The sequence below is a fragment of the Hyaena hyaena genome, unplaced genomic scaffold (genome assembly GCF_003009895.1).
Source record: "Hyaena hyaena isolate Hyena2069 unplaced genomic scaffold, ASM300989v1 scaffold_294, whole genome shotgun sequence".
Taxonomy (NCBI): domain Eukaryota; kingdom Metazoa; phylum Chordata; class Mammalia; order Carnivora; family Hyaenidae; genus Hyaena; species Hyaena hyaena.
Genome location: NW_024080923.1, coordinates 904,875 through 932,832, shown reverse-complemented (window position 1 = coordinate 932,832; position 27,958 = coordinate 904,875). Strand labels below are relative to the sequence as shown.

Sequence of the window (27,958 nt, the reverse complement as noted above, 5' to 3'; positions counted from 1 at the left end):
AGAGAGGGAGACAGAGAATCTGAAACAGGCTCCAGGCTCTGAGCTGTCAGCACAGAGCCTGGTGTGGGGCTCGAACCCACAAACTGTGAGATCATGACCTGAGCTGAAATCAGATGCTTAACAGACTGAGCCGTCCAGGCGCCCCTAGTATGTCCTCTTTAATTTATTCAATCTATCATATCTTTTAGGCATTTTAAAATTGGGTTGTTTATCTTATTGTTAAGTTATAGTTGTTGTTTTTTTAATTGAAGAATAGTTGATACACAGTGTTTCATTACTTTTGGATGTACAGCATAGTGATTCAACAACTCTATACCCGATACTGTGCTCATTGCAAGTGTAGCTGCCACCTGTCACCATACAGTGCTCTTACAGCATCACTGATGATAGTCTCTATGCTGTAGCTTTCATCACTGTGACTTAGTCCATTACTGGAAGCCTCTACCTCCCACGCTTCGGTACCCATTTTGCCCCCGCCCTCAACCCCCTCTCCTCTGGTGACCATCAGTGTGTTCTCTGTATTTATGGGTCTCTTTCTGATTTTTCTGTTTGTTCATTTGTTTTTTTAGATTCCACATATAATTGAAATCATATGATACTTGTCTTTCTCTGTTTGAATTATTTCACTTAGCATGATACCCTCTAGGTCTATCCAAGTTGTTATAAATGTCAGGATCTCAAATCTTTTTTTTTTTTTTTTATGGCTGCATAATATTTGTCTGCTTGTGTATATATACACACTACCTCTTCTTTATTCTTCTTTCGATGAATACTTGGCTGTTGCAAAAGATGCTCCGGTGAACGTGGGGTGAATATATTTGAAGTATTGTTACTGTTTTCTTCAGAAAAAAAAAAAAAAAACCCAGTTAGGAGTTATTTTTTTATACATTATGATACAATATATGATCTGCCAATGTTTTCTCCCAGTATATGAGTTACAGATATTTCTCCCAGTCTGTGACTTGGCTTTTCTTTTTTAAGTGGTGTGTTTTGAAACAGGAATATTGTAAATTTTGATCAGATACAAATTATCAAATTTTGTTTTATGGATTGCTGGCACCATTTCTTGAAAGCAACTTTTCTTTCCCTGTTCAATTTTTTGTTGCCTTCATAATATTTAATTGACTTTATATGTGTGGATTTATTTCTGGGCTCTTTACTCTCCTCAGTTGATCTAATTTTTTGCCTTTATATTAATTGCACACTATCTTGATGTCTGAAGCTTTTTAGTAAGTTGTCTTTCAGCGAAATGATCTTGAAAAAAGGATACTATTTTAGTATCTTTGCAATTCCATCTAAATTTTAAAATCAGCTTATTGATTTGTCCTAAAATGCTGTTTAGGATTTTTTATTTTTTTAAATTTATTTTTATTTATTTATTTATTTTACAAATAGTTTATTGTCAAGTTGGTTTCCATATAACACCCAGTGCTCATCCCCACGAGTGCCCTCCTCCATGCCCATCACCCCCTCCCCCCCACACCCATCAGTGTTTAGGACTTTTTAAAATGTATCTTTTAAAGTTTATTTATTTATATTTAGAGAGAGAGCAAGAACAGGGGAAGGAAGAGAAAGAATCCCAAGCAGGCTCTGTGCTGTCAGCAGAGTTTGATGTGGGGCTCGATCTCACAAACCATGAGGTCATGACTTGAGTGAAATTCAAGACTGATGCTTAACTGACTGAGCCACTCAAACACCCCTAAAAAGACAGTTAGGATTTTGACTGGAAATGTATTGTATCTATAGGTCAGTTTGGCAGTTTGGGGAGAATTGACATATTAACGATACTGCGTCTTCCAACTCATGAATGTATATCTACATGTATGTAGGTTTTGTTTAATTTCAGCCCCATATTTTGATTTCAGTCTTGTTAAACTTATCTTTAAATAGTTGGTTTTGTGGAGTGAGTGGCTTAGTCTGTTAAGCATCTGACTTTGGCTGAGGTCATGATCTCTCTGTTCCCTGAGTTCAAGCCTCACATCAGGCTGTCTGCTGTCAGTCTGGAGCCTGCTTCAGATCCTACGTCTCCTCTCTCTTCCCTTCCTCTCTCTCTCTCTTTCTCTCTCTCTCTAAAATAAACAAATATTAAAAATAGGGGCACCTGGGTGGCTCAGTCTGTTAAGCATTAGACTTCAGCTCAGGTCATGGTCTTGTGGTTCATGGGTTCGAGCCCTGCATTGGGCTCTGTGCTGACAGTTCAGAGCCTGGAGCCTGCTTTGGATTCTGTGTCTCCCTCTCTCTCTTCTTCTTCCCCGTTTGTGCTCTGTCTCTCTCAAAAATAGACATTAAAAATATTTGGTTTTGTTATTGTACTAAATGATATTTTAAAAAAATTCTATTTTTCTGTTTATTGCTATTTTATCTAGAATAGTTTTTGGAAAATTGCATAAAGGAAATGAGGATTTTTCAAAATGTTCTTTTTATATGGTTAGTAGACAGTATGATTTAATGCCAATACTGTTTGAAAGTAAAGAATATAGAGATGATAATGAAGGATTGATAACTGAGGAGTTCTGATCTTCTAGTAAGCCATGGGAACATCTCATGTGACAGATACAGTGTTAGTTATGGCAGAGAATACAAAAAAGGATGAGGTAGGTAGTACTTGTTTTCAGAAAGTTTACATCATGGTTAAAGGAAATACGATAACTATACACAGTGACTTAATAAAATACCAATTACATAAATGCCAAAATAAAGAAACAAGTATTCAGAAGACAAAGAAATTATATGCAGTTGGATTCCTTTATGATGTGTTGAATGCTTCAGAAATGGTATTTGAGATGGGCTTCGAGAAGTAGGCTGTGGACAGCTTTGAAGTAGATGTTTAAGAATGAATGGATTGCTAGGAGTTTCAAAGGGTAGGCTTTGAGTAGGCTAAGATGAGAGTAGGGAATTACAGTCAGAAAGAAGAATAGAACAAAGGCATGGGAAATGGAAGCTGGCAGGACATATCCAGAGAATAGCAATGGAAGTGTGTGTTAAAAGGATTAAATCAAGCCATTTCCCCTTGTCCTTCTTACAAATTATATCTGTCAGCCTCCTTCACTACAGACAGACCTGACTCAGTTATCTTTTCGGTGAAAGTCTTTTTTTTTTAATTGTTTTTTTATTTATTTCTGAGAGAGAGAGAGAGAGAGAGAGACAGACAGACAGACAGTGTGAGCAGGGGAGGGTCAGAGAGAGAGGGAGACAGAATCTGAAGCAGCTCCAGGCTCCGAGCTGTCAGCACAGAGCCCAATGCGGGGCTCGAACCCACGAACCCTGAGATCGTGACCTGAGCTGAAGTCAGATGCTCCACCGACTGAGCCCCCAGGCGCCCCTCAGTGAAAGTCTTTACGTGATAGTTTCTGGCTTTAGTACCCATAGTAATCCACCCATCCATCCATCATTCTGTCTTCACTCTCTGACTTTCTTAACTCTAGTTGTGATCTTCATTGACTCCCATGACTGTACAGTTTACCTCTGAAATCCTAAACTCTTATGTTCCATTTTCTGTTTTATACCTCCCCTGATTTTCCAACGTTCTGAGTACCTTATCTAAGACTCATATATTTTATAATAGCTTTATTATTTATAATTCACCTAAGTGTAGAACTGAATTTTCTCCACTTCCTACCTCCCTGACTCTCCAAATTTGATCTATAACTGTACATTTCTTTGTCTTTCCCAATATTGCTTCTTTCTGTCTAATCTTTTTCATTAAGGTACGTATAAATTATAGTTTTACTTTTTTTTTGTTGTTGGAACAACAACAAAATGTTAAATATCTTTAACATTTGTAGGTAAGTTAGAGTTGCTGTCCAGGAAACCTTTTTTCTTTTAAGTTTATTTATTTATTTTGATAGAGAAAGTGTGAACCAGGGAGGGGCAGAGAGAGAGGGGAGAGAGAGAATCCTAAGCAGACTCCATGCTGTCAGTGCAGAGCTGGACCACCGGGTGATGATGACCTGAGCGGTTCAAGAGTTGGATGCTTAACCGACTGAACCACCCAGGCGCCCCATCTTAATCATTTTCAAGTGCCCTGCTAACCATACGCATATTGTTGTGTAACAGATCTCCAGAACTTTGTCATCTCACACAGCTCAAACTCTTTATGCCCTAAGCATGAATTTCTCTTTCTCTATACTGTCTTCCTTCTTGGCACCTACCTTTCTACTTTCTGTTTCTATGATTTTGACTATCTGGCTGATTCATATGAGCAGAGCATATAGTATTTGTCTTTTTGGCTAATTTCTCTTAGCATAATATCTGTGAGGTTCACCTATGTTTTAGCATACGTACTAAGGAAGGAGTTCCTACTTTAAGACTGCGTAATATTCCATTGTATGGATATACCACATTTTCTTCATTCATGAATCCACTGAAGCATCTCCAGGGCTGCTTCTGTCTTGGCTGTAATGAAGAGTGCTGCAGGGAGCATAGGTGTGCACGTATCTCTTGAGATCCATCTTGCTTTGAATTGCTTGGGAGATATACCAGATCAAATGGTAATTCTATTTTTAAATTTTTGTGGATCCTCCATACTGTTTTCAGTAGTGGCTGTACCATTCTGCATTCCCACCAGTAGTGCCCAAGTTTTCCCACTTCTCTGCATCTTTGTCAACACTTATTTTCTGCTCTTTTGATATCAGCCATGCTAGTGGGTGAGATGACATCTCTTAGTGGTTTTAATTTGTATTTGTATGATGAGTATGTTTTTGCATGTATGTATCATCTGTGTCTGTATGGTGAGTGATGTTGAGCATCTTTCCATATGCTTGTTGGCCTAGGTGTATCCTAGGAATGGGATTGCTAGGGTTATAGGGTTTTGATCTTCGGCGTTATTTAATGTAATGCCAAGCTGTTTCCGCAATAGGTATGTCCTGCACACCAGCAGTATAGACTTGGCGTTAGTTTGTATCATTGCCAACATTTAGTGTTGTCAGAATGGTTGATTTTTGCCAATATTTTGGGTGCATGATGGTTACTGTTTAATTTTTCAGGGAATTAATCACTAAAGAGGCTGAATACCTGAGATGAGTCCTCTATTGTATGTTTCAAATATCCCTCTTTGCTTTTTTTTTTTCTTTCCTTATAATATCTGGATGGATAGAAGTGAAATTTACCTTTTTTTTTCTTTTAGGGTTAGTGTTTTTCTATCTTTTCTTTCTTTACCTGGGGATCATGAAGATCTATATTGCTCTGTGTCATATGTTTTGGTGTATAATATACCTGAAATTATTTCTAAGTTTACATTTTTCTATAGTATCTAATCTGTTACTTATATTCTGTATTTTCTGCTTTACATAATGTATTTTTTAATCTCTAACATTTTTGTCTTTTTATATCTTTTTTATAATGATATTTGTTTTCTTATGGTTTTGAACTTACAGAGTATATTAAAGTTTTTTATTAATGATTATTCTGAGAGAGAGAGAGAGAATACAAAAGTGGGGGAGAAAGAGAGAATCTTAAGCAGGCTTCACATCAGTGCAGAGCCTGACATGGGGCTTGATCTCATGACCACGAAATCATGGCCTCAGCTGAAATCAGGAGTCACTTGTTTAACCGACTTGGCCACCCAGGTGCCCCCGAACATATAGGTATATTTATAATAGGCATTTTCGTATTTCAGTCTTCATTATTTCTAGGTCTTTTTTTTTTTTTTTTTTTTTATTGATTGACCTTTCTTCTTTTTATGGGTTTTGTTTTTTTTACTTATTCACATGCCTGGTAAGTGAGGATTGGTTTGATTCTTTGTTAGTGCAGGTGCAGAGCAGCCTTTAGTCTGGGACTAGGTTGTAGGTTAGCCCCAGCTGTTTCCTGCTAGGTCTTAATGCTGTGAGCTCTGTGAATTGTCTCGGTAATTCTTCCCGTGGGTTTCCTCCTACATGTGTACAGATTGGTACTTGAGTCCATCCTTCTGTAGATAGTCACAACCTCTCCTTCCTGTCTAGTCCTCTGTCCATGAATTCTAGCCTTTTTGGTTCTTCTGAAGTCTGATCTCTGTTTACTCTTTGTGAAGAGACCATCATGTTCTGTTTCCCTATCCTTTCCCCTTGCTGGGGCCTAAAAATTGTCTCTCAGCAGTAAACTAGGATAGTTAAGTTTATTTCCTTCCTTTTTTTTCTGAACGATTTTATTTTTTATCTTTTTTTATTATTTTTTTCTTTTTGAGGAGAGCACATGAGCTGGGATAGAGCAGAGAGAGTGTGGGGGACAGAGGATCCAAAGCAGGCTGTGTGCTGACAGGCTGACGGCAGTAACCCTGATGTGGGGCTCCAACTCAAGAACCATGAGATCACGACCTGACCCACTGAGGTGCCCCTAAAAGATTTTATTTTTAAGTAACCTCTGTATCCAACACGGAGTTCAAACTCACAACCCCTATATTGAGAGTCACATCCTGCACCACAGCCAGGTGCCCCACGTTTGTTCATTTTTTTAATCCTGGGGTGATAGTTACGTGCTGTCTGTTCAGTGTCTGAAAATGATTTCATGCATTCTGTTCAGTTTTCCAGTGGTTTACTATGGGAGTGTAGATCCAGCCTATCATCCCATCATGTTTGAAGTAGAAGATACTTTGTTTTAAAAATTGGGGAGCGCCTGGGTGGCTCAGTCGGGTAAGTGTCCGACTTTAGCTCAGGTCATGATCTCACGGTTTGGGGGTTCGAGCCCCGTGTCGGGCTCTGTGCTGACAGCTCAGCTCCTGGAGCCTGTTTCAGGTTCTGTGTCTCCCTCTGTCTCTGCCCTTCCCCCTCTTGTGCTCTGTTTCTCTCTGTCTCAAAAATGAATATACTACAAAAAAAATTAAACAATTGGGTTGTAAGTCATATGCTATAAAATTCACCACTTTACACTGTATTTTTAAGTGTAAAATGAGTGGTTTTTACTATATTCACAGGTTGTGTAACCAGCACACCTAATGTCAAAAGATTTTCATTACCCCAAACAAACTTTATGTCCATTTGTAGTCACTCCTCATTCAGCCCTCTAACATGCTGTACGACTCTATGGAGTTGCCTGTGGAGGACATTTCATATAAACGTATCATATGTTGTGTGGTATTTTTTTCTTGCTCTGGGCTTCTTTCACTTAGGATAATGCTTTCAGGGTTCATCTTTGTAATACTATGTTTCAATACTTCATTCCTTTCTATGTCCAAATAGTATTACATTGTATAGATATACCACATTTTTGTTTATACATTCCATTTGTTTTCCTATCGCTTCAGGAATATTTGGGTATTTCCACTTTTTGACTATGATGAGTAAGCTGTTACGAATATTTTTGTACAAGTTTTTGTGTGGACGCTTTTTTCTTCAATTATCTTGGGTGTTTACTTGAGAGTATTTATGCTAGGTCATGTGCTAATTCTGTTTAACATTTTGATATACCAAATTAATTTAGGTACAGTCTTAAACTCCTACAGTATTATATGTCAATTATATCTCAGTCTCTGGAAAAAGAAGCATTTTGAGGAATACCGAACTGTTTTCCAAAGCAGCTGTACCATTTTTCATTCTTACCAGCAATGTATGAAAGTTTCAGTTTCTTTATTTCTTGCCAACACTTCTTCTTAATATAGCCATCTGATTGGACATGAAGTAGTACCTCATTGTTGTCTAAAGACTCTCCTTTGTCTTTAGAGTCTGATTAAATGTATGTTCATCTTTCTAAGTCATTTACTCACTTTTCCTTATTTTACGTTTTTTGTCTTTTTGAATTTCCCTAATGACTAAAGTCTTTTATTGTGCCTATTGGCCATTTTTAAAATCATCTTATTTATTTTTATACAGTGTTATATTAGTTTCAGGTGTACAGTATGGTGACTAAACCGTTCTATACATTACCTGGTGCTCATCACAACAAGTGGTCTCCTTAATCCCCGTTGCCTGTTTACCCCAGCCCCCCACCTCCATCCCCTCTGGGAACCATTGGTGTTGGCGGGAAGGCAGACGGGTGCAGCCACTGTTGAAAATAGTGTGGAGAGTTCTCAAGAAGTTAAAAATAGAATTAACCCTTCAATCCAGCAGTTGCACTACTGGGCATTACCCAAAGAATACAAAAACATTAATTCAGAGGAGTACTCTCATCTCTGTGTTTATAGCAGCATTATTTGTGATAGCCAGGATGTGGCTGTCCAGATCCTGTAAATCTCCATCGATTGATGAATGTACAAAGAAGGTGTGGGCATCTGGGTGGTGCAGTTAGTTAAGCATCTGACTCTGGCTCAGGTCATGACCTCACGGCTTGTGAGTTTGAGCCCTGTATCAGCTCTGTGCTGACAGCTCAAGGCCTGGAGCTGCTTCACATTCTCTGTCTCCCTCTGCCCCTCCTGCACTTGTGCATTGTATTTGTCTCTCTGTCTCTCTCTCAAATATAAATAAACATTTAAAAAAAGATGTGGCATATATACACAATGGAATATTATTCAGCCATAAAAAAGAATGAAATCTTGCCACTTGCAGTGACATGGATGGAGCTAAGGTATGTAATGCTAAGCAAAATAAGCCAGAGAAAGACAAATACCATATGATTTTACGCATATGTGAAATTTAAGAAACAAAACAAATGAACAAAGGAAAAAGAGACAAACCAAGAAATAGACTTTTAATTATAGTGCCCATTAGCCATTTGTATATCCTCTTTGGAGAAATGTCTATTCAAATGTTTTGCTCATTTTACAAGTTGGTTATTTACCTATTTCCTTATTTCCTGTTTTCCTTTTTTAAAACTGTTTATTATTTTTTAAATGTTTATTTTTGAGAGAGAGAGAAAGAGAAAGAGAGGCAGGCAGGTAGAGGATCTGAAGTGGGCTCTGTGCTGATGGCGGATGTGGGGCTCGAACTCATGAACTTTGAGATCATCACCTGAGCCAGTCAGACGCTCAAGCGACTGAGCCACCCGGGCGCCCCTCCATCTTCCTTTATTACTTTCTACACTTGGAAGATGTTATTCCGTTATGTTCTGGCTTCCATTTTAGTAGTTGAAAAGCTTTCATTCTGACCTAGACTTTTGACGGTACTTTGTAGTTTTCCTCTGGCTTTTTTTTTTTTGTAAGCATTTATTCAGTTTTGAGAGACAGAGAATGAATGGGGAGGTGCAGAGAGAGAGGGAGACACAGAATCTGAAACAGGCTCTGAGCCGTCAGCACAGAGCCCGATGTGGGGCTCGAACCCACAAACTGTGAGATCATGACCTGAGCTGAAGTCAGATGCCCAACCGACTGAGCCACCCAGGCGCCCCTCCTCTGGCTTCTTTTATTGAGACTTTTTTTTCATTTGATTCCCGTCAGTTTCAGAATGTGGTTTCCTTTTATTCTCTTAAGTGTAATTTGTTTTTCTTCCATCAGTGAGTTTATCTCTTTCATCATTTTTAAGCCATGATTTTTTGCAGATACACATCATTCTCTCTCCTTTGTCTTCAGAGTCTGATTAAATGTATGTTCATCTTTCTAAGTCATTTACTCACTTTTCCTTATTTTACATTTTTTGTCTTTTCTGGTTTGGTTTTCGTTTCATTCTTTCTTTAGCCAATTGTAGCCTGTGGTTAAAGTAGTCTGTTATTATTTTGATACATTTTGATAGTTTATTTTTAGAAGTTCTGTTTTTATTTTCCTAAAATGATATATGGCCTGTCCTGTTTCTTGTGTTTTGACTTTTACTACTTTAATATATTCTGTTGAAGTGTTCCATTGGCTGACTCTGGGAAGTACAATGTTTGTAGTGTTTGTGGGTATGTTTATAGTTTGGCCTGTTTTGTATGATGGAGTTCAGTTTTCCTAGGTGCTCAGTTAGCTTTCTATGTCTTGGATTTTTTTTTGGAAAAGTTATTTTTTAGAGTATTTGAATCTTTTAGAGATTGCTTTTTGTTTCTCTGTGGCATCAGAAATCACCATCAATCCAAGAACAATATTAAATTTAATTTAATCAACTTTACTTGTCTCCAGTCAGCCTCAGAGGCTGTCCAGATGTAGGTTGCAGTTTTCTAAGATTAGCAAGTGTTCTCAGATCACAGGTAGGTTTGCTTCTTTTCTTTCTGGATTCTCCTGTGCTTCACTTTCACTTGGTGTTCCTATTTGTAGTCTCATCTCTAAGATGCTTTTCAGACATTTTTATGTGACATACGTTTTTAGTTGTTTTCGGTGGTAAGCTAGCAACCTAGTCTGCTGATAATAGAAAACTCACATGTCTTATCATTTTTTTTCTTTTTAATTTATTTTGAGAGAGAGAAAGAGCCAGGGAAGGGCAGAGAGATAGAGAGAGAGAGAGTGTGAGTGAGTGAGCAAATCCCATGCAGGCTTCATAGTGTCAGCATAGAGCCTGATGTGGGGCTTGAACTCATGAACTATGAGATCATGACCTGAGCTGAAGTTGGATGTTTAACCAACTGAGCCAGCCACCCAGGCACCCCTTATCTTCTTAAATAAAGCAAACATCAGGGGCACCTGGGTGGCTTGGTTGGTTAAGTGTCTAGTTGTGCTGACAGCATAGAGCCTGCTTGGCATTATCTCTCTCCATTTCTCCCTGCCCCTCCTCTCCTCACTTTCTCTCAAAATAAATAAATAAACTTAAACAAATATCAGATTATTTTATTCTCCTTATAAAATTATTTAGTAGTTTCTTTTCTTAAAAGTTTTTTAAGTTTGTTTTTTTTTGACAGAGAACAGAGCACATGAGCGGGTGAGGGTCAAAGAGCGGGTGAGGGGCAAAGAGCGAGAGAGAGAGAGAATCCTCAGGCACGCTTTTTTTTTTTAATTAATTTATTTTTTAGAGACAGAGCATAAGTGGGGAAAGGGCAGAGAGAGAGGGAGACCCAGAATCTGAAGCAGGCTCCAGGCTCTGAGCTGTCAGCACAGAGCCCGATGCGGGGCTCGAACTCACAAACTGTGAGATCATGACCTGAGCCGAGTTCAGGCACTTAACCTGCTGAGCCACCCAGGTGTCTCCCCACCCCCCTCCAGGCAGGCTTTTTGTGCTGTCAGCACAGATGTGGTGTTGGAACTCAAAAACTGTGAGATCAGGACCTGAGCTGAAGTCAAGAGCTGATGTTTAAATGACTGAGCCACCCAGGTGCCCCTCAGTAGTTTCTTAACAAGAAATAGAATGAAGTGTCAAATCCTTAACATGGCATGGAAGCCCCTTCATGATGTGGCCTCTGCTTGCCTTTATTAGCTTGGCCTTGTGCTAGAATTTCTCACATTCATTCCTTTGCACATTTTCTTTCTTCTGTGACCCAGAATGTTGTTGTCATTCAGCACATTCTCAATGATGTGTCAGTTCTTTTCTCAGTCCCCCTCCTGCCTTCTGGCAAAGAAGAATGCTTCTTTTTCAGTTTTTTGTTTCTTTAGTATCCCGTGATTACTTCCGTTATAGTTCTTCATAGCTTTTACTTTGCTCATACTCTTCTAGAAGACTGAGCTCTGTGAGGGCTGTCATGATACATTGTCAGTGTTTGAATCTCTAGCCTGAGCATAGTGTTCTATACCAGACATTTAAATATTTAAGAAAGGAGTAAAATGATTTTTTTCCTTAGTCTGTGCCCCAGTTGTAATATATTTTCTAAACATGTAACATATGTTACCAAACAAAACATGTATGGTACAAAAACATTTTATTAATGTAGTGCTACATCTGTCCTGTAATAACGTGAAAAATATCGCCTGTGAGAAGAGTGTGGATGTGCTCGTCTTTTTCAGATGGAGAAGAGATAACTTTCAGGTTATGTCAGCGATAGCCGCTTAGAGCACTTGCGGCAGGGAGGATGCATGGGAACCTGGCCCTACAGCCAGAGAGGAATCCTGGCCTGGTGGGGCCTGCGTGCACAGTGAGACGTGGCTTCGCCTAGAATAGTACTCTGCCACTTACACGCTTCTGTGACTCAGACTCTGCGTTTGCATCCCTCTGTCTGCTGCTTTTTACTTGCTGCTACTATGGGTTCACTCGCTTTCTCCTTTTCACTGGCTCATTGTTTCTTCTCACGCTTGCTGTTTTTGTCTCAGGGCTTCTGCTTATTGCCACTTCCCTAAAGAGAACAGTGACTGCCAGTAATAATTTTGGGCACTTCTTGTTCACGACAGCGGTATAGGCCACTGGTGACAGACTTGATATGATTTTGACCTAACGTTATTTCCCTGAATCTAATCACTTGCGACTAAAGAAACAAGGTCAAAAGACTTGAAATGTGGTGACGCTGTGTAAGGACCTGCCCAGGCTGCGTTCCTGAAGGGGGAGGGCACAACCGGTGCGCCCAGCACTCTAAAAATTCTCTCCTGTGAGGTCGCGTTTTACATGAACGTTAAAATATACGTTAGAACAAAACTTCCTCATAGTTAAGTTGGAATTTAAATATTGCTTTTTAGGATAACTTTCTCATTTTGGACTCAAAATCATGGCATGTTTGGGGAATTTTTTTTTCTTATGTAGGAAAAGACTAACATGTAAGGATGGTAGATTTATGTGTAATTTCAGGCAATGAATTAAAATTTAATTCTTCAATTAAAATCCTTGCTTCCAACTCCAGATCTTAAACCTGTCAGAATCATGCATTTCTTTCTCCCCCCTGTGTTTAATACACTCTTTGGGTAGTAAATTTTAAGAACCTAGTTATTTTTGCCTCTTAGTGATAAAGAAAAGTTCATGTTTATGCAGGGTTTTATAATGAATGAAAAATTTCAAGTATTCTGAATCATTTGACTGTTAACAATAATTATGTTTAGAAGTTACATATCTCAGGGCGCGTGGGTGGCTTGGTCCGTTAAGTGTCTGACTTCTGCTCAGGTCATGATCTCATAGTTGGTGAGTTTGAGCCCTGTGTCGGGCTCTGTGCTGACAGTTCAGAGCCTGGAGCCTGTTTCAGATTCTGTGTCTCCCTCTCTCTCTGCCTGTTCCTTGCTTGCACTCTGTCTCTCTGTCTCTCTCAAAGATTAATAAATATTAAAATTTTTTTTAAAAAAGTTATGTATCTTGTCATTTTATGGATAAATAAACCGAGGTTCTGAAAGTACTTGCTGGAGCCAGTGTGCAGTAATGTTAAGACTGTGGAATAAGATTTGTTTTTCTAAATTTAGTGTTCTTTGCTTCTGATTCTGTGGAATATATAAAAAAGCTAGATAATAGAGCTCCTGTTTTCTGGAAGCTAGCTGTAGGTAAAAATCAAGAGCAAATTCATCTTTGTAAGTACAGATGAAGTGTGCTGGACTGGGAGTTAGGAGACCTGACTGTTAGTCTTCATCACTCCAGCTGCCTGATAGTAAGTGAACTTGAGTTTCTTTTTGACCCCAATTTTATTGAGATATAATTGACATATAACATAAGCTTAAAGTTTATAAGGTGATGATTGGATACATGCATATATTGTGAGATGATTACCACAGTAAGGTTAGTTAACCCATCCTTTACCACAGGTAATTACCATTTTTATTGTGGTGGCAATTGTGCATTTTTTCATGATGAAAGCTGAGAGTTGACCTGAAAATTCTCTTCCAGCTCTAAAATACCATAATTCTTTCATGAATGTTTTTATTTTTTATTTTATTTTTTTAAATCTAGATTTTCTTTCATGTTTATTTTTTGAGAGAGAGTGTGAGCAGGGGAAGGCCAGAGAGAGAGGAAGACACAGAATCTGAAGCAGGCTCCAGGCTCTGAGCTGTCAGCCCAGAGCCTGAGGCGGGGCTCGAACCCACGAACTGTGAGATCATGAACTGAGCCAAAGTTAGACGCTTAACCAACCGAGCCACCCAGGTGCCCCGACTGTTTTATTTTTTATGGTTACATAAGCACGAGAGGTCAGGATTGTTTGTGTTTAAGATAAACACTTTAGGGGTGCCTTTATCTCTCTCAAAAATATAAAAAAAGTAAAAAAAAAAACACTTTATTTTTTATTATCGTTATTAATATTAGCCCTAATTTTCTATACCCTTACTGTAAATAATATTATACAAGAGGGACAACAAAGTTGAATAACTTTGGTCAAAATATTGAAGAAAGAGGAAGGGAAAGTAAAGAAAAATATGCCTATGTATATTTTGGTATCTTTATTTCTGGTATTTAGTTTTTCCTGGATTAACTCACATGCAGGCTTATCTTATGAAGGAAATTCATCTTAGGTATTTGTTGTCTTTAGAACTATTCTGAAGTCTAGGGGCACCTGGGTGGCTCAGTCAGTTGATCCTCTGACTCGTCATTTCAGCTTGGGTCATGATCCCAGGGTCATAGGATTGGACCCAGGTCAGGTTCCATGCTGGATGCGGAGGCTGCTTGGGATTCTCTCTTGCCTCCCCCTCGCTGTCTCTCTCCCTCCCCCCTTCTTCTCTCCTCGCCTTTTTCTCCCCCTTCCCTACCTTGTGCGCTAGCTCTCCGAAATAAAAAATAAAACTACTTTGAAATCTAAGCCTTCTTTGGAGGCTTATTATGTTTTAACCATTTTTATTCTGTTCACTTTGGTCATTTCTGTTTTGAACATTGGAGAAACTTTAATGTTCCTGTTTAATCTTTTTATTCTTTGAGCTTCTAATTCATTTAAATGCATGTGGCATAAGAAAGCAAGAAATAAAGAGCTACAAAGTTGTTTCTGCCATGAACGTTAAATCACTATGATTGTTCTGTCAATTAGAAGAAAGTACTTTTACTTACATTTAATTCCTTTTGCTTTTTATCCCCATTTCACTCTTTCCAGAAGCCTTTTCTTTCTCCGAACAGAGGCTTCTGACTTCATCTATATACATGAATACATGAATTGAATTTAATTATCACCCCAAAAATCATCCATCTTAGCTCATTTTAGTAACATTGTTTGCGTATGAACTGCTTCAGAGTTTTTCAGAAATTTTGAAGAGCTTATTATCTCTTACATAGAGTATTTAAATTTTTTTTAATTTTAAAATTATGTAAGAAAATGAGTTTTTTAACTTTCAGTATAACAGCTTTGTTGAGCTATAACTCACGTACCTATTATATAACATTTTTATCTTTTCAATATATTTTAACTTTTTATCATTTTACTTTTTAATTTTTTAAGTCATACACATATATTAGCTTTTCACTGGAACATTTTAATTAAAATTTTCAGCTTTGAAATTATAGAAGAAAGTTGGATGAGAAAATGTTCAAATGAAGAAGGCAGAAAGCATCCGAGAAACATTTTCTCTGTGTGCTTATGTTTTATAGGTACTTGGCTTTCATATACTTCAGTAGGATCCCTTTTACAAATGTTACCTATTTGTTGTATGGAATGGTGACTTCTTTTACTGGCCGTGTAATTATCTGCCAGAAAAGTGAAAGGAAGAGGGAAGGAAGGAAGGAAGAGGGAAGAGGGAAGAGGGAAGAGGGAAGAGGGAAGATAACAGCAGCAGCATAAAATGCCTGTGTTCCCAAATCCTGTAAGAACAGAGAGCACCTACTGTACCAAACCCCAAAACCGTGTGCTGTGGGAGTGGTTTTGTGTTAGTTCTGCGCCGGGCCTCCAGGGGGCGCCGCAGCTTCTGTTTCTGCTTGGGGAAAGCTGTTTAGACGTCCCACTGCAGGAGACCACAGTGCTGAGAGGCAGCCTGAGGCAGTCATGCAGAGACATAGGTACAGAAGACATTTGAGTGAAGCCTTCTGGTACTTTCCAAACCAGCCTCAGCGTTAGCTTGTTGCAGTGACTGAGAAATCTCAGCCGATACCACACGCAGCATTTGCACCGTGCCTAAATTCCCAACCCGCAGAATTGTGAGACAACAAATCATTTTAAACCACTAAGTTTTGAGCTGGTTTTTGGTGCAGAGCTAGGTAATTGGTAGACCTGCCAAAATGATTTTCAAGTATAGAGATAGCCATTCACATACAAGAATTCAGGGGACATTGTTCCCCTGAATCTTTCCTTAGGAATCTGATAGTGTGCTTGAGACCATCAAAATGACTAGAGAAATACCACAGTAAGACAGGTGCTAAGTGTAAGAGCTAAGAGCAAGTGAGGGCTATTAACGGGAGTATAGTATGTCATGGCTGTATGTTTTGATAAATAAAACTCGGTTGTAAAAAAAAATGTAGGGGGAGCATGTGCAAAACAGGTTTTTAAGAACTATCTTCAGCTATCATGTTTGTATCATTGGTATGTGTTGGGATGTTTTCTGTATGTTGTGCAGCAAAGGGATAATGTTAAATTATTCTAATTCTGTTAAGTCGTATATCTTTGAGAGCCAGAAGTCTCTGTGTGGAAGAAATAATGTATAGATGTAAGTTAGAAGATTAAGCAAATGCCCTGTGCTCCTGATTTAAAAAAAAAAAAAAATTTTTTTTTTTTTTCTGTATGTTTATTTTTAAGAGAGAGAGAGAGAGAGAGAAATAGAACGTGAGCAGGGGAGGGGCAGAGAGAGGGAGACTCAGAATCCAGAGCAGGATCCAGGCTCTGAGTTGTCAGCACAGAGCCTGATGCAGGGCTCAAACCCACAAACTGTGAGATCATGACCTGAGCTAAAGTTGGACACTTAACCGACTGAATCACTCAGGCGCTCCAGTAATTGGAATGATCAGTATGAACTCATGAGGAGTTTTAATTTTATTTTTACATATACATTATATATGTACATATTTTTGTGCATATGTATAATATTAATCTGAGAATGTTTTATGTATATTATAGAATAAAGCAAGTGAATACCAATGTGATATTTTGATTCTGACATTTCCTGTCTATGTCTGTTGAAAATTTCAGGCACAGAAATGAGCAAGCTTAATTCTCAGAATGTGTTCTTGAAATGCTGTTGACCTCTAATGGAAGCCAGAGCTTCTTTGATAAGTCTTTGATTCCAGGTGGGGCATGAAATGTATAAAATGATTCTGGAATATTTTTGTACTGTATATCAAGGAAGCTATCAATCACTGCTAACCAGAATCATGATGAAAGGATTTTGCAGAGCCTCTGGGGGTGATCAGCTATCCTAGTTTTAGCACAGAAAGTCCAGGGTTCTGAAACTTCTGTCTTGGGCAAATTGGTGCATTTGATCAGCCTGAGAGGCTCACTGTGGCCACAGAGGGACAGGGTGCGCCTCTGCAGGGGTAGAAGGTACAGTGGCTTGGTACCTTTATTACGTTTAAATCTCTGCGTCCATGTTGGTAGCCGAGACGACACCGGGCTAATTGTTCAGCTTTGGTGGGCATCAGGAAAGCAGTCTGATAATTTATTAAAAAGGTTGATTTAAGCATCTGCAATAGTGACTCCAGCCTCAACTCCTGGCTCAATGCTGATGGAAGTCATCTGTTTAACAATTAGTAACTGTTCTAATGAGTTGCCTGTGGATCCTCATCTGAAAATGATCCTAAGTGCTAGAATCTTCACCACAAGGAGTTTTTCTTGTAGTGATTTTGAATCTTGGCAGGCATCCGAACTGTCCTTTCACTTTGAGATTCTTATCCTTTGTGCCTCTGATCAAGTCAGCACATACCGTCTCCAAAGATTTAATGTTGCAGCTTGTTAGCAGGCTCCAGGCTCCAAGCTGTCAGCACAGGGCCTGATGAGGGGCTCGACGTTACAAACTGCAAGATCATGACCTGAGCCAAAGTCTAATGCTCAACTGACTGAGCCACCCAGGTGGCCCTAGTGTAATTCTAATTGGGTGAATTGCCACCTCTGGTTCCACAGGTGAATTCCTGGTGTCTTTATAAGCCATGGCTGTGGCGTAGCTTCCTTGGCGGGAGAGAACAGCGTGAGGCAGGCGCCAGGCATCCGGGGCTCTGCCAGAGCTGTGGCCCTCTCTTCCTCAAAGAGCAGGAAAGCAGTCTAATTTTGAAAATTGATAAAGCAAGGGAAAGAATCAAGTATTTATTTGTATTTTTTGTATGAACAGTACTACCAGGTAAGGTAAATTTTTTTTATTGAGAAATTTTATATGCTAATAAAGACAAAATGATGGAATTGCAGTTATCTCTATGTTTTAATGGATTTTGACATTGAATATCACTGCTAACAACACAGAAAAAAAATCATACATATGTTGCACATAGACCACTACCTAAGGAATAATTTTGCCCAAATATTAACCTTGAGTCTGATGAAGCTGCCTACATCCAACTACTCATGTACGGGAAATACGGAAGACAGAGGAATATGTTAAACTGCACTGTGGGAATGCTCTCAACAAAACCCGGTCTGTGGGAAAATGTATAGGACAGATGATTGAAAATATTTAGCAGACTGCAAAGAAAAAGTAAAAGATGGTGAGGGAACCTATATAGATTTTAAAAAAGGGCAAGTTTACACTGTAGCGTATAAACTAGTGTATAGATACATACACTTCAGTAACAAAGCAAGGAAGTGATTACCACAAAAGCCACAGTAGTGACTTCTCACGGCTGCAATGGGAGAATAGACGGCAGTGGGAGGAGGCGACGGGGTTGGGGTAGTGGACCTGGAGGGCTTCTGGGGTCACTTCCGTGCTTCTGTCTGCTGATCTGCATGGTGGGTCCAAGCTCACTTAGCTGTAATTTGTGTGTGTGGTTTTCTGTGTTTGTAATGCCTGTGTCTGCTTTAAAGACTATTTTATAGAGCAGTTGCAGGTTCACACCAAGAGTCAGAGGAACTCTGACTGGGTGGCTCATTCGGTTAAGCGTCTGACGCACGTTTTCAGCCCAGGTTATGATCTCGCAGTTGGTGAGATCAAGCCCTGTGTCAGGCTCTGTGCTGACAGCCTGAACCTGCTTGAGATTCTCTTCCTCTCTCTCTCTGCCCCTCCCCTACTTGTGCATGTTCTCTCATTCTCTCAAATAAAGTTAAAAAAAGTAAGAGGAAGATAGAGATGTCTCCTATATCCCCAGCTCCTGCACATGCATGGCCTCCCCCTTAATCACCATCCCACACCAGAGTGGTACCTTTGTTAAAACTGATGAACCTACATGGACACATCATTATCTCCCAAAGTCCGTAATTTACATCAGGCTTCACTCTTGGAGTATATTCGGTGGGTTTGAATAAATGTATAGTGACATGGATCCATCATTACAGTGTGCCCTAAAAATCCTCTGTACTCTCTGTAGAATGTTCTTCCAAACTTTGACAGTCAGGGATCTTTTCCCTTTCTCCATAGTTTTGTCTTTTCCAGAATGTTAAATAGTTGAAATCATACTAATAGTTATAGTCTTTTTAGATTAGCTTCTTTTACTTACTGATATGCATTTAAGATTCCTTTATGTCTTTTCATGGCTTGATATCTTAGTTCTTTTTAGTGCTGAATAATATGTTGGTATTGTATTTGGTTATAAAGTCCCTCATAAAAAATAAGGGAAATTGTCTGGAGTGGAGGCAGCTATATTAGGAAATGCTGACGGTTGGTACCTTACAGGTTATCAAAGACTTCTCGACTGAGGATTTCAAGTGCTGTTGTGAGAAGATTCAACATCATCTGTTAGTAGAGAGCCATTGAAGTTTATTAAAAAGGGGATGGAAGTGCTGAAAACTGTTTCTAAGAAGCTAAATCTCGCAGGATGGATTTCAGTTAAGAGACTGGAAAGCTAGCTGGTAGACCATGTACATCGTGAAGGGGAAGGTGGTTTTAAAGATTTGGATTAGGTGTTGCTTGTAGGACCAGAGGTAACGTAACTGTTGGGCTGTGCAACAGCAGAATAGTCATTAAGAGTTGGTAACAGATTAAGTATGGTTAAAAATAAAAGCATTAGAAATAAGCTCAAAGATTTCATGTTTGAGGTCATACGTACCCTTTATAGGATAGTTCTGGGGGGGGGGGGGCTCTAGGTGATTAGACTAAAGTAAGATCTGGTATTTCTCTTCATGAGGTATTTGGAATCCCAGAGGGATGATTACTAGGGATACTGCATTCCAGATGGTTCATTTAAAAATGCTTTTCTGGGGCGCCTGGGTGGCTCAGTTGGTTAAGCGTCCGACTTTGGCTCAGGTCATGATCTCACAGTCCATGGGTTTGAGCCCCGTGTCGGGCTCTGCTGACAGCTCAGAGCCTGGATCCTGCTTCAGGTTCTGTGTCTCCCTCTCTCTCTGCCCCTCCCCCGCTTGCTCTCTGTCTCTGTCTCTGTCTCTCAAAATGAAATAAAGACATAAAAAATTGCTTTCTGACAAGCAAGAAGAAACTGAGAAGTGGTTGTTTTGGTATGTCAGTGAGTGGGGGAGAGACAGAGAGAGATGGGAGACAGAGGACCCCGCGATGGGGCTGACTGCACAGAGCCCAACACAGAATTCAAACTCAGGAAACAGGGTATCATGACCTGAGCTTACCCTGAGGCTTAACCGACTGAGCTACTCAGGCTCCCCCTAGGGGCATTTTTGTTTGGTATTCTTTTATCATTGTCATTACTTTAGACCGAAGTTACTCGGAAAAGCATTCAGGCAAACAAATTTAATAATTGGTTGCCTTTGACTTCCATATGTTTGTAAGCAGTGTGCTTTTGATTATATGTTCGTGTGTCTCTGTATGTTGTGAGGGTACATGTGTGGCTCTGGGGTGTATGTGTTTCACTCAGAAGAATGTTTATAGCTGGAGTCTCAGCTGTCTTCCAAATGCTTTTAATTCTTACTGCTTCCAGTTACAGCTTTCCTCCTTAGATGGGAGATGTTCTTCTCAACCAACTTTAGGGCCATAAAGATGGTGGTGATGCGGCAGTAGAGACTCACTGTCTCTCTCCATTATCGCTACTGATGCTAAAGGTCACTGCCTATCTACTCTTCCACCAGTCTCCCCTCTCCTGTCTCTCCCTCAGGGAATTGCTCTGGATCCAGCTTCTGTAATAAAGTGCCCTGAAATACATGGGTCTTCATTTCATGTCTTAGTGTTTTGGTTATGTAAAGACCCAGCATTAGATCTGGTAATGAAAAGGAAATAGGAAGTGACTATACATACATATATACACACACATGTATATGTATGTTTATATATGTGTGTATGTGTGTGTGTATATATGTGTATATGATAGCTTTTTGTGTTAATAACTCATAATTTGTTATTAGTGATTAAAAAATATTACAACATTCAAGTAGGGCATACTTACTCTTTAAGAGAAACCAGATTGAAAACAATAAGGGGCAGTAGAGGGAAGCTAGGCAGTCCTAGCACAGTGACTGTCAACCTTGATTGCACATTGGATATTAAAAAAAATACTGAGAGGTGCCTAGGTAGCTCAGTCTCTTGAGGGTCCGACTCTTGATTTCGGCTGGGGTCCTGATCTTATGGTTCGTGGGACAGAGCCCTGTGTCCTTGCTGATAGCACGAAGCCTGCTTAGATTCTTTCTGCCCCTTACTCGTGCGCGCTCGCTCGCTCGCTCACTCACTCACTCAAAATAAATAAACTTAAAAAAAACTCAGGTGGGGCACCTGGTGGTTTAGTTGGTTAAGCGTCCGACTTTGGCTCAGGTCATGATCTAGTGGTTGGTGTGTTTGAGCCCCGTGTTGGGCTCTGTGCTGACAGCTCAGAGCGTAAAGCCTGCTTTGGATTGTTTCTCTCTCTCTGTTCCAACCCTGCTCACGCTCTGTCTCTCTCTCTCAAAAATAAATGAACATTAAAAAAAAATACAGGTGCTTAGTACCCACCTCCAGAGATTCTGATTTAATTGGTCAGGACTATGGCCTGGGCTTTGGAACTTTCTGAATTTGAATTTAGTATGAAGACTGAGCCACGGGTGGAGAGACTAAAGCCGCTCTAGGATCGAGGAAAGAGTTCCCGCGTTTTATAGTTCCTCAGTCCCCAGTCTCTTCTTGTAGGATCAACTGGAGTTTATTTTAAAATGATGCTTTCTAAGCCTTGAGATTTTTTTTTTTTTTTTAGTTTTCTTTTAGGTTTCTGATGGGTAGAAAACAAAAGACATGAATGAATCTTTAGCATATGGATAGAATGGAGAGGTTCACATCATAATAGTAATGAGACTTCATGGATTGATTATACTTATTAAGTACTGTTATATTTGCACAGGTTGCCTGTGATTTGCTTCGGAGAATAGTTCGCATCTTGTATCTCTCTCAGAGACTCCAAGGACAGCTGCAGGGGGGAAGCAGAGAGATCACAAAAGCTGCTCAGAGTCTTAATGAACTTGGTAAGTTCTTTTTTGATTAAGAAGTTAGTAGAGTTTTTAAGATTTTTCAGTCACTTGACTTGTTGACTATTGTTATCACTCGGCACAAATATTATTGAACAGATTTATTTAATAGCCATATATAACATTGTCACACTTTTCAAAACGGGTGAGTAAAATTAGTTGATTTCTTAGAAATGCTGTTTGTTTTTTAAATTCTCATATGGTAAAATTGGCCTTTTTATTTTGTTTTGGTATACAGGCATGTGAATTTTAATACATGCATAGATTTGCGTAACCGCCAGCACAGTCATGATGTAGAAGAAATTCCGTACCCCCAAAATTTCCTCATACTATCCTTCGATGGTCACAGTCGTCCCCACCCCCCCACCCCCGCCCACCTTTGGCAACCATTAGTTTTCCATCAGTTTAGTTTTCTTTTTAGGAGAATGTCACATGAATGGAATTCTAAAGTATGTTACATTTTGAGGCTAGCATTTTGTACTCAGCATAATGCCCCTAAGATTCACTCGAGTTTTTGTATATACCATAGTTTGTAACTTGGTGTTTGTTGGAATGTCACCGTGTGGTTGTACCAGTTTATTGATTTGACTGATGGAAGGAGATTTATGTTGTTTCTAGGTTTTGGTGATGATGAATAGAGCTACTATAAACATTTGTGTACAGGTTTTCATGTGAACTTAATTTTCATTTCTGTAGAATAAATGCTGTTTTTTAGGTGACAGATCCTATGTTGGCATCGTGCCTAGAAAATTTATTGAATTCGTTTCTTGATACACTTTCTTTTCTCAAGCATTTAGAATAGACATTTAACATTCAAGGGTTTAGCACTGATGATTTGGACTGTTAACAATCTGCAAGGTCCATGATGACATAGTTCATAATATTTCAGGCAAATTTTTGAATAGCTACTGAGTATATGTAGAACTAACACCTGCATTTTAATGAGGCTTTGTCGTTTGCTTCTTTTCATTGAGCTACTCAGTAATTTTTCTGAAGTGGATGTGTTTAGGGATTTTGTACCTTTGTAGGTTCAGAAGTCTTTGATGATAGCCAGTTCAAATATCAAGAGTCTACTTACTCTTGGCAGTGTGCTTTGAAAATAATATCAGAAAGATATGCATTACATGTCATTTTTGAAATTTTATGTCTTTGATATTTCAATTACATAGTCATGTTGTAATGCTTATTCCATATTTTTTAAAAATTTTTTTTAAGTTTCTGAGAGGGAGAGAGACAGTGTGAGCTGGGGAGGGTCAGGGAGAGAGGGAGATACAGAATCTGAAGCAGGCTCCAGGCTCTGAGCCAGCTGTCAGCACAGAACCTGATGCAGGGCTCGAACACATGAACTGTGAGATCATGACCTGATCCGAAGTCGGACGCTTAACCGACCGAGCCACCCAGGTGCCCCTCCATATTTTTTTTTTACTAAAGAAATATAGCATCCTTCATAAATCATACTTCAGCATTTGAATTTTTAATGCCTGAATGCATTGTTTAGTCACATCATTGGAAATATATTTAACTTGTGATTTAATATGCTTGGAATACATTGTTTAAAAAGTTAATGTTTATTTATTAAAACTGAAAAAAGTTTTTAAGTTTTTAAATACTAGTTAACGTAGTGTTACATTAGTTTCAGGTGTACAGTACAGTGATTTAACAGTTCTGTACATCAGTTGTTGCTCATCGTGACAAGTGCTCCTTAATCCCTGTCACCTATTTAATTCCTCCCGCCCCCCCCGCCCCGTAACCATCAGTTTGTTCTCAGTAGTTAAGAGTCTGTTAAAAAGTTAATTTTTAAGCAATGAGTAACGCTTGAGTGTTTTTTTCACAGTATGTGCTAAATGTAGGAGTGTAAAAATTCTAGTATCAGCTTTTATTTTTTGCTTTATCACATTTAATTTTTTTGCTCCAAAAATAATCTGTAGGATAATAGAATTATTAAAAGCAGGCGCAAATTAATTCAAGGTTTATTATGTATATTTGTCATCACTGACACTGTTCCATAATTAAAAATTGCTAGATTTTTATTATGATTATCATTTTTTCTAGAAACAACAGATGCTATAATACAAATGGTGATGGCTTGTTTTTAAAAAAACAGACATAAGTATCAATCATAACGTTCTGAGTTGGTTCATTGTAGAGTATAAACCCATTATCCTTCCAATGAGGCATTAGCTTTACCCAAAGTTTTATAAATATTAAATGATGAGCAGTTGCTGAGAACGTATCGTTCATGGTGGAATTCTCTCAAAATGGATTCTGTTAATTTAAATTCTTAAAGCTTTGCAGATCATGTACCATTCAGAATTTGCAAAGGCATCATCTCTTCATCATTCATCACTGTAGCTCAGTCTTGGCTAACCCTGGCATTGATAATAAGGAGAAGCCAAGAGGAAGCTTTATTTTATTTTATTTTATTTTATTTATTTATTTTTTAAAATGTTTTATTTATTTTTAGGAGAGAGAGAGAGAGAGACAGCGTGAGCAGGGGAGGTTCAGAGAGAGAGGGAGTCACAGACTGAAACAGGCTCCAGGCTCTGAACTGGCAGTCAGCACAGAGCCCGACGCGGGGCTCAAACCCACGAACCGCGAGGTCGTGACCTAAGCGAAAGTCGGACGCTTAACCGACTAAGCCACCCAGGCGCCCCGAGGAAGCTTTATTTTAATAAAAGTAATAACTTGGCAATCAGTAATACAATTCCACTTATATGCTAAATGATATTTTATGATTGGAACATCTCTGACATTATTAGGGTCTGTATCAGTACAGATCTGATTCTCATTAGAAAGAATAAAATGATGAAGAGTAGTAGTGTTTACAGGCCACTGAAATTAACTTAAAACTAATCTCTTTAAAGGTCTTGAGGGGTGCCTGGGTGGCTTAGTCGGTTGAGCGTCCGACTTTCACTTAGGTCATGCTGTCGCGGTTCGTGGGTTCGAACCCCGCGTCGGGCTCGGTGCTGACTGCCGGCTCAGAGCCTGGAGCCTGTTTCAGAGTCTGTCACTCCCTCTCTCTCTGACCCTCCCCTGCTCACGCTGTCTCTCTCTCTCTCTCCTAGAAATAAATAAAACATTAAAAAAAAAAAAAAAAAAGGTCTTGAGTGTTGAATTGCAGAGACCAGATGAAATTCATTGTCCTCTAGAAATTCAGTGTCTTTTGAGGAACTAGAGGGAATGTAGAGTGACTGCTAATGGATACAGATTGCTCTTTGGGGTGATGAAAATGTCCTGGCATTAAATAGTGATTGTTGCACAACCTCACCAATATACAGGAAAGTCACTGAATTGTGCACTCTAAAAGCCTGGACTTTTATGGTTTATGAATTACATATCAATTTAAAAAATATATTCTGGTACCTGGTGACAATTATCTTATACTGGTACTTTTTATTTTTTAAATTGAGATCTAGGTGATATAAACTGCATGTATTGAAAATGTACAGTTTGGTAAGTTTTAACATGAAACATCACCAATATCAAGGTAAAGAACATAACTATCACTCCCAAAAGTTTCCTCATGCCCCTTGGCAGTCATTCCTCAGTTATTTATTGAACTTCTTTCTGTCACTATTGGCACTTCAGACAATTTTATATAAATAATATAGTTTGTATGTGTTTCAGTGGCTTCTTTCAGTGAGCTTAATTTTGAGATTTATCGATGTTGTATATATCAATAGCTCATTCCTTTTTATTTCTGAGTAGTATTTCATCATAGAGCGATCCCACAGTTGGTTTATCCATTCACCTGGTGATGGAAAATTTGGGTTGTTTCTAGTTTTTGGCTATTACAAATCAAGCTGCAATGAACATTCATATACAGAAATCTTTGTATGGACATATGCTTTCATTTCTCTTCGATAAATACGTAGGAGTGAAATGGTAGATTGTATGGTAGACATGTGTTTAACTTTTGAAGAAATTGCCAAGGTATTTTCAAAGTAGTGGTAAAATTTTACTTTCCTACAAGTAGTGTGTGAAAATTCTACTTCCTCCACATGCCAACACTTGTTATTAGTTAAGTCATGTTATTTTTAACCATTCTGATCGGTATGTCAAAGTGGTACTTTGTTTTGAGTTTACAAAAAATTTACTAGAACTAGTAAAGGAGTGTAAGCAAGATTTCAGGATACAAGATTATTATAAAAATTAGTTTTATTTCCATATACTCTCCTGTTAACAAGCAATTAGAAATTGAAATTCAAAAAATACCACTTAAAATAGCATCAAAAATATGAAACACTTAGGTTAAATTTGATAAAAGATTCATATGACCTATACACTGAGAACTAGAAAATGTTGTGAACAATAAAAGAAGACCTAAATTAATAAATGAACCTTGTCTGTGAAATCAGAGACTTAATACTGTTAAGATGTCCTTTTTCCCTAAATCGATCTACATGAATCCAATATAATTATAATCTGAACCCCAGCAAGCTTTTATTTGGATATTGACAAACTGATTTTAAAATTCATATGGAAATGCAAAGAATCCAGACAGATAAGGTTTTTAAAAGAAAACAGAGTTGGAGAATTAACCCTACCTGATTTGAAGACTTCTTACAAAAATTTATAGTAAACAAGTCAAAACAATAGACAAATAGATCAGTGGAACAGAATAGTGAGCCAGAAATAGACCCACACTCCTATGAACAACAGAACAAATAGTCTTTTCAACAGATGGTGTTGACACAATTGGATGTCCATATGCAAAACCGCGAACTTGTATTTGTACCTCACTTTATATAAAAAAAAATTGGGGTGCTTGGGTGCTCAGTCGATTGAGCGTCCAACTTCAGCCCAGCTCGTGATCTCACGGTTTGTGGGTCCGAGCCCTGCCTCAGGCTCTGTGCTGACAGCTCAGAGCCTGGAGCCTGCTTCAGATTCTGTGTCTCCCTCTCTCTCTGTCCCTTCCCTGCTGTCACTCTGTCTCTCAAAATAAATAAACGTTAAAAAAATTTAACTGAAGATGGATCACAGCCCTAAATGTAATATGTAAAGCTGTAGAAAATTGAGAAGAAAACACAAGAGAACATTTTTGTGACTTTGAATTAGAAAATGATTTCTTAGATATATCACTCAAAGCACAGTTCACATACACAAAAACTGATAAATTAGATTTTATCAAAATATAAAACTTTTGTTCTTTGAAAAATACTGTTAGAAGAATGGAAAGGCAAGCAATTGGCAAGGAGAAAATAAATGCAAAATATATATTTGATCAAGGACTAATGTCCAGAATATTTAGAAAACTCTACAATGATGGTAAGAATACAGACAATGCAATTAAAAAGTAGGCAAAAAGATTTGTGCAGACACTTCACCAAAAAACAAACAAAAAACCATGAATGACAGCCAGGTATATGAGGTGCTCAATATCATTAGGCAATAGGAAAATTAAAGTTATATTAGTGTCTCACGGAATAAGTAGAATGATTTTAGTGCAGACATACTTGTAATTTTTCATACAGACTATTATCTAATGATTTTAAAAAATACTTAGTATAGGTTTCAGGATTAAAGTGTATCGTATTGATTTATGGCTTCTCTTCAAGAAGAGTCTTCGGACTAGATGCAAATTTAGATGGGCCTTACTACAAATTGGTAACAATTTTTGGAACATTAGTAAAATACTTAAAAGTATATTTTTGATACTGTTACCATTTTTTAAAACTGTTAGCCCATCAAAGCAGGATCTCTACATAATTGATAAGCTTGATATCTTTTTATAATTTTTAAAAAATGTTTATTTTGAGAGAGAGACAGAGAGAGAGAACGCAAATGAGTAGGAGAGGGGCAGAGAGAGAGAGAGGGAGATAATCCCAAGCAGGCTGTGCGCTGCCAGCACAGAGCCCTATGTGGAGCTTGGTCCCATGATCTTCAGATCGTGACCTGAGCTGAAGTCGGAGGCCTAACTGCCTGAGCCATCCAAGCA

At 38.6% G+C, this 27,958-nt stretch overlaps 1 protein-coding gene and 1 pseudogene across 5 annotated transcripts in view; one reads left to right on the top strand and one right to left on the bottom strand.

Moving 5' to 3' along the window:
* Nucleotides 1-27,958, top strand: part of COG5 (component of oligomeric golgi complex 5) — a 302,803-nt gene that overhangs the window by 16,306 nt on the left and 258,539 nt on the right. For all 5 annotated transcript variants that reach the window (XM_039247215.1, XM_039247213.1, XM_039247210.1 and 2 more), the window contains exon 6: nucleotides 21,897-22,017. In XM_039247215.1, the coding sequence (XP_039103146.1) occupies nucleotides 21,897-22,017 (121 nt within the window). The remainder of the gene's footprint in view (nucleotides 1-21,896; nucleotides 22,018-27,958) is intronic.
* LOC120241855 lies at nucleotides 17,164-17,635 on the bottom strand (annotated as a pseudogene).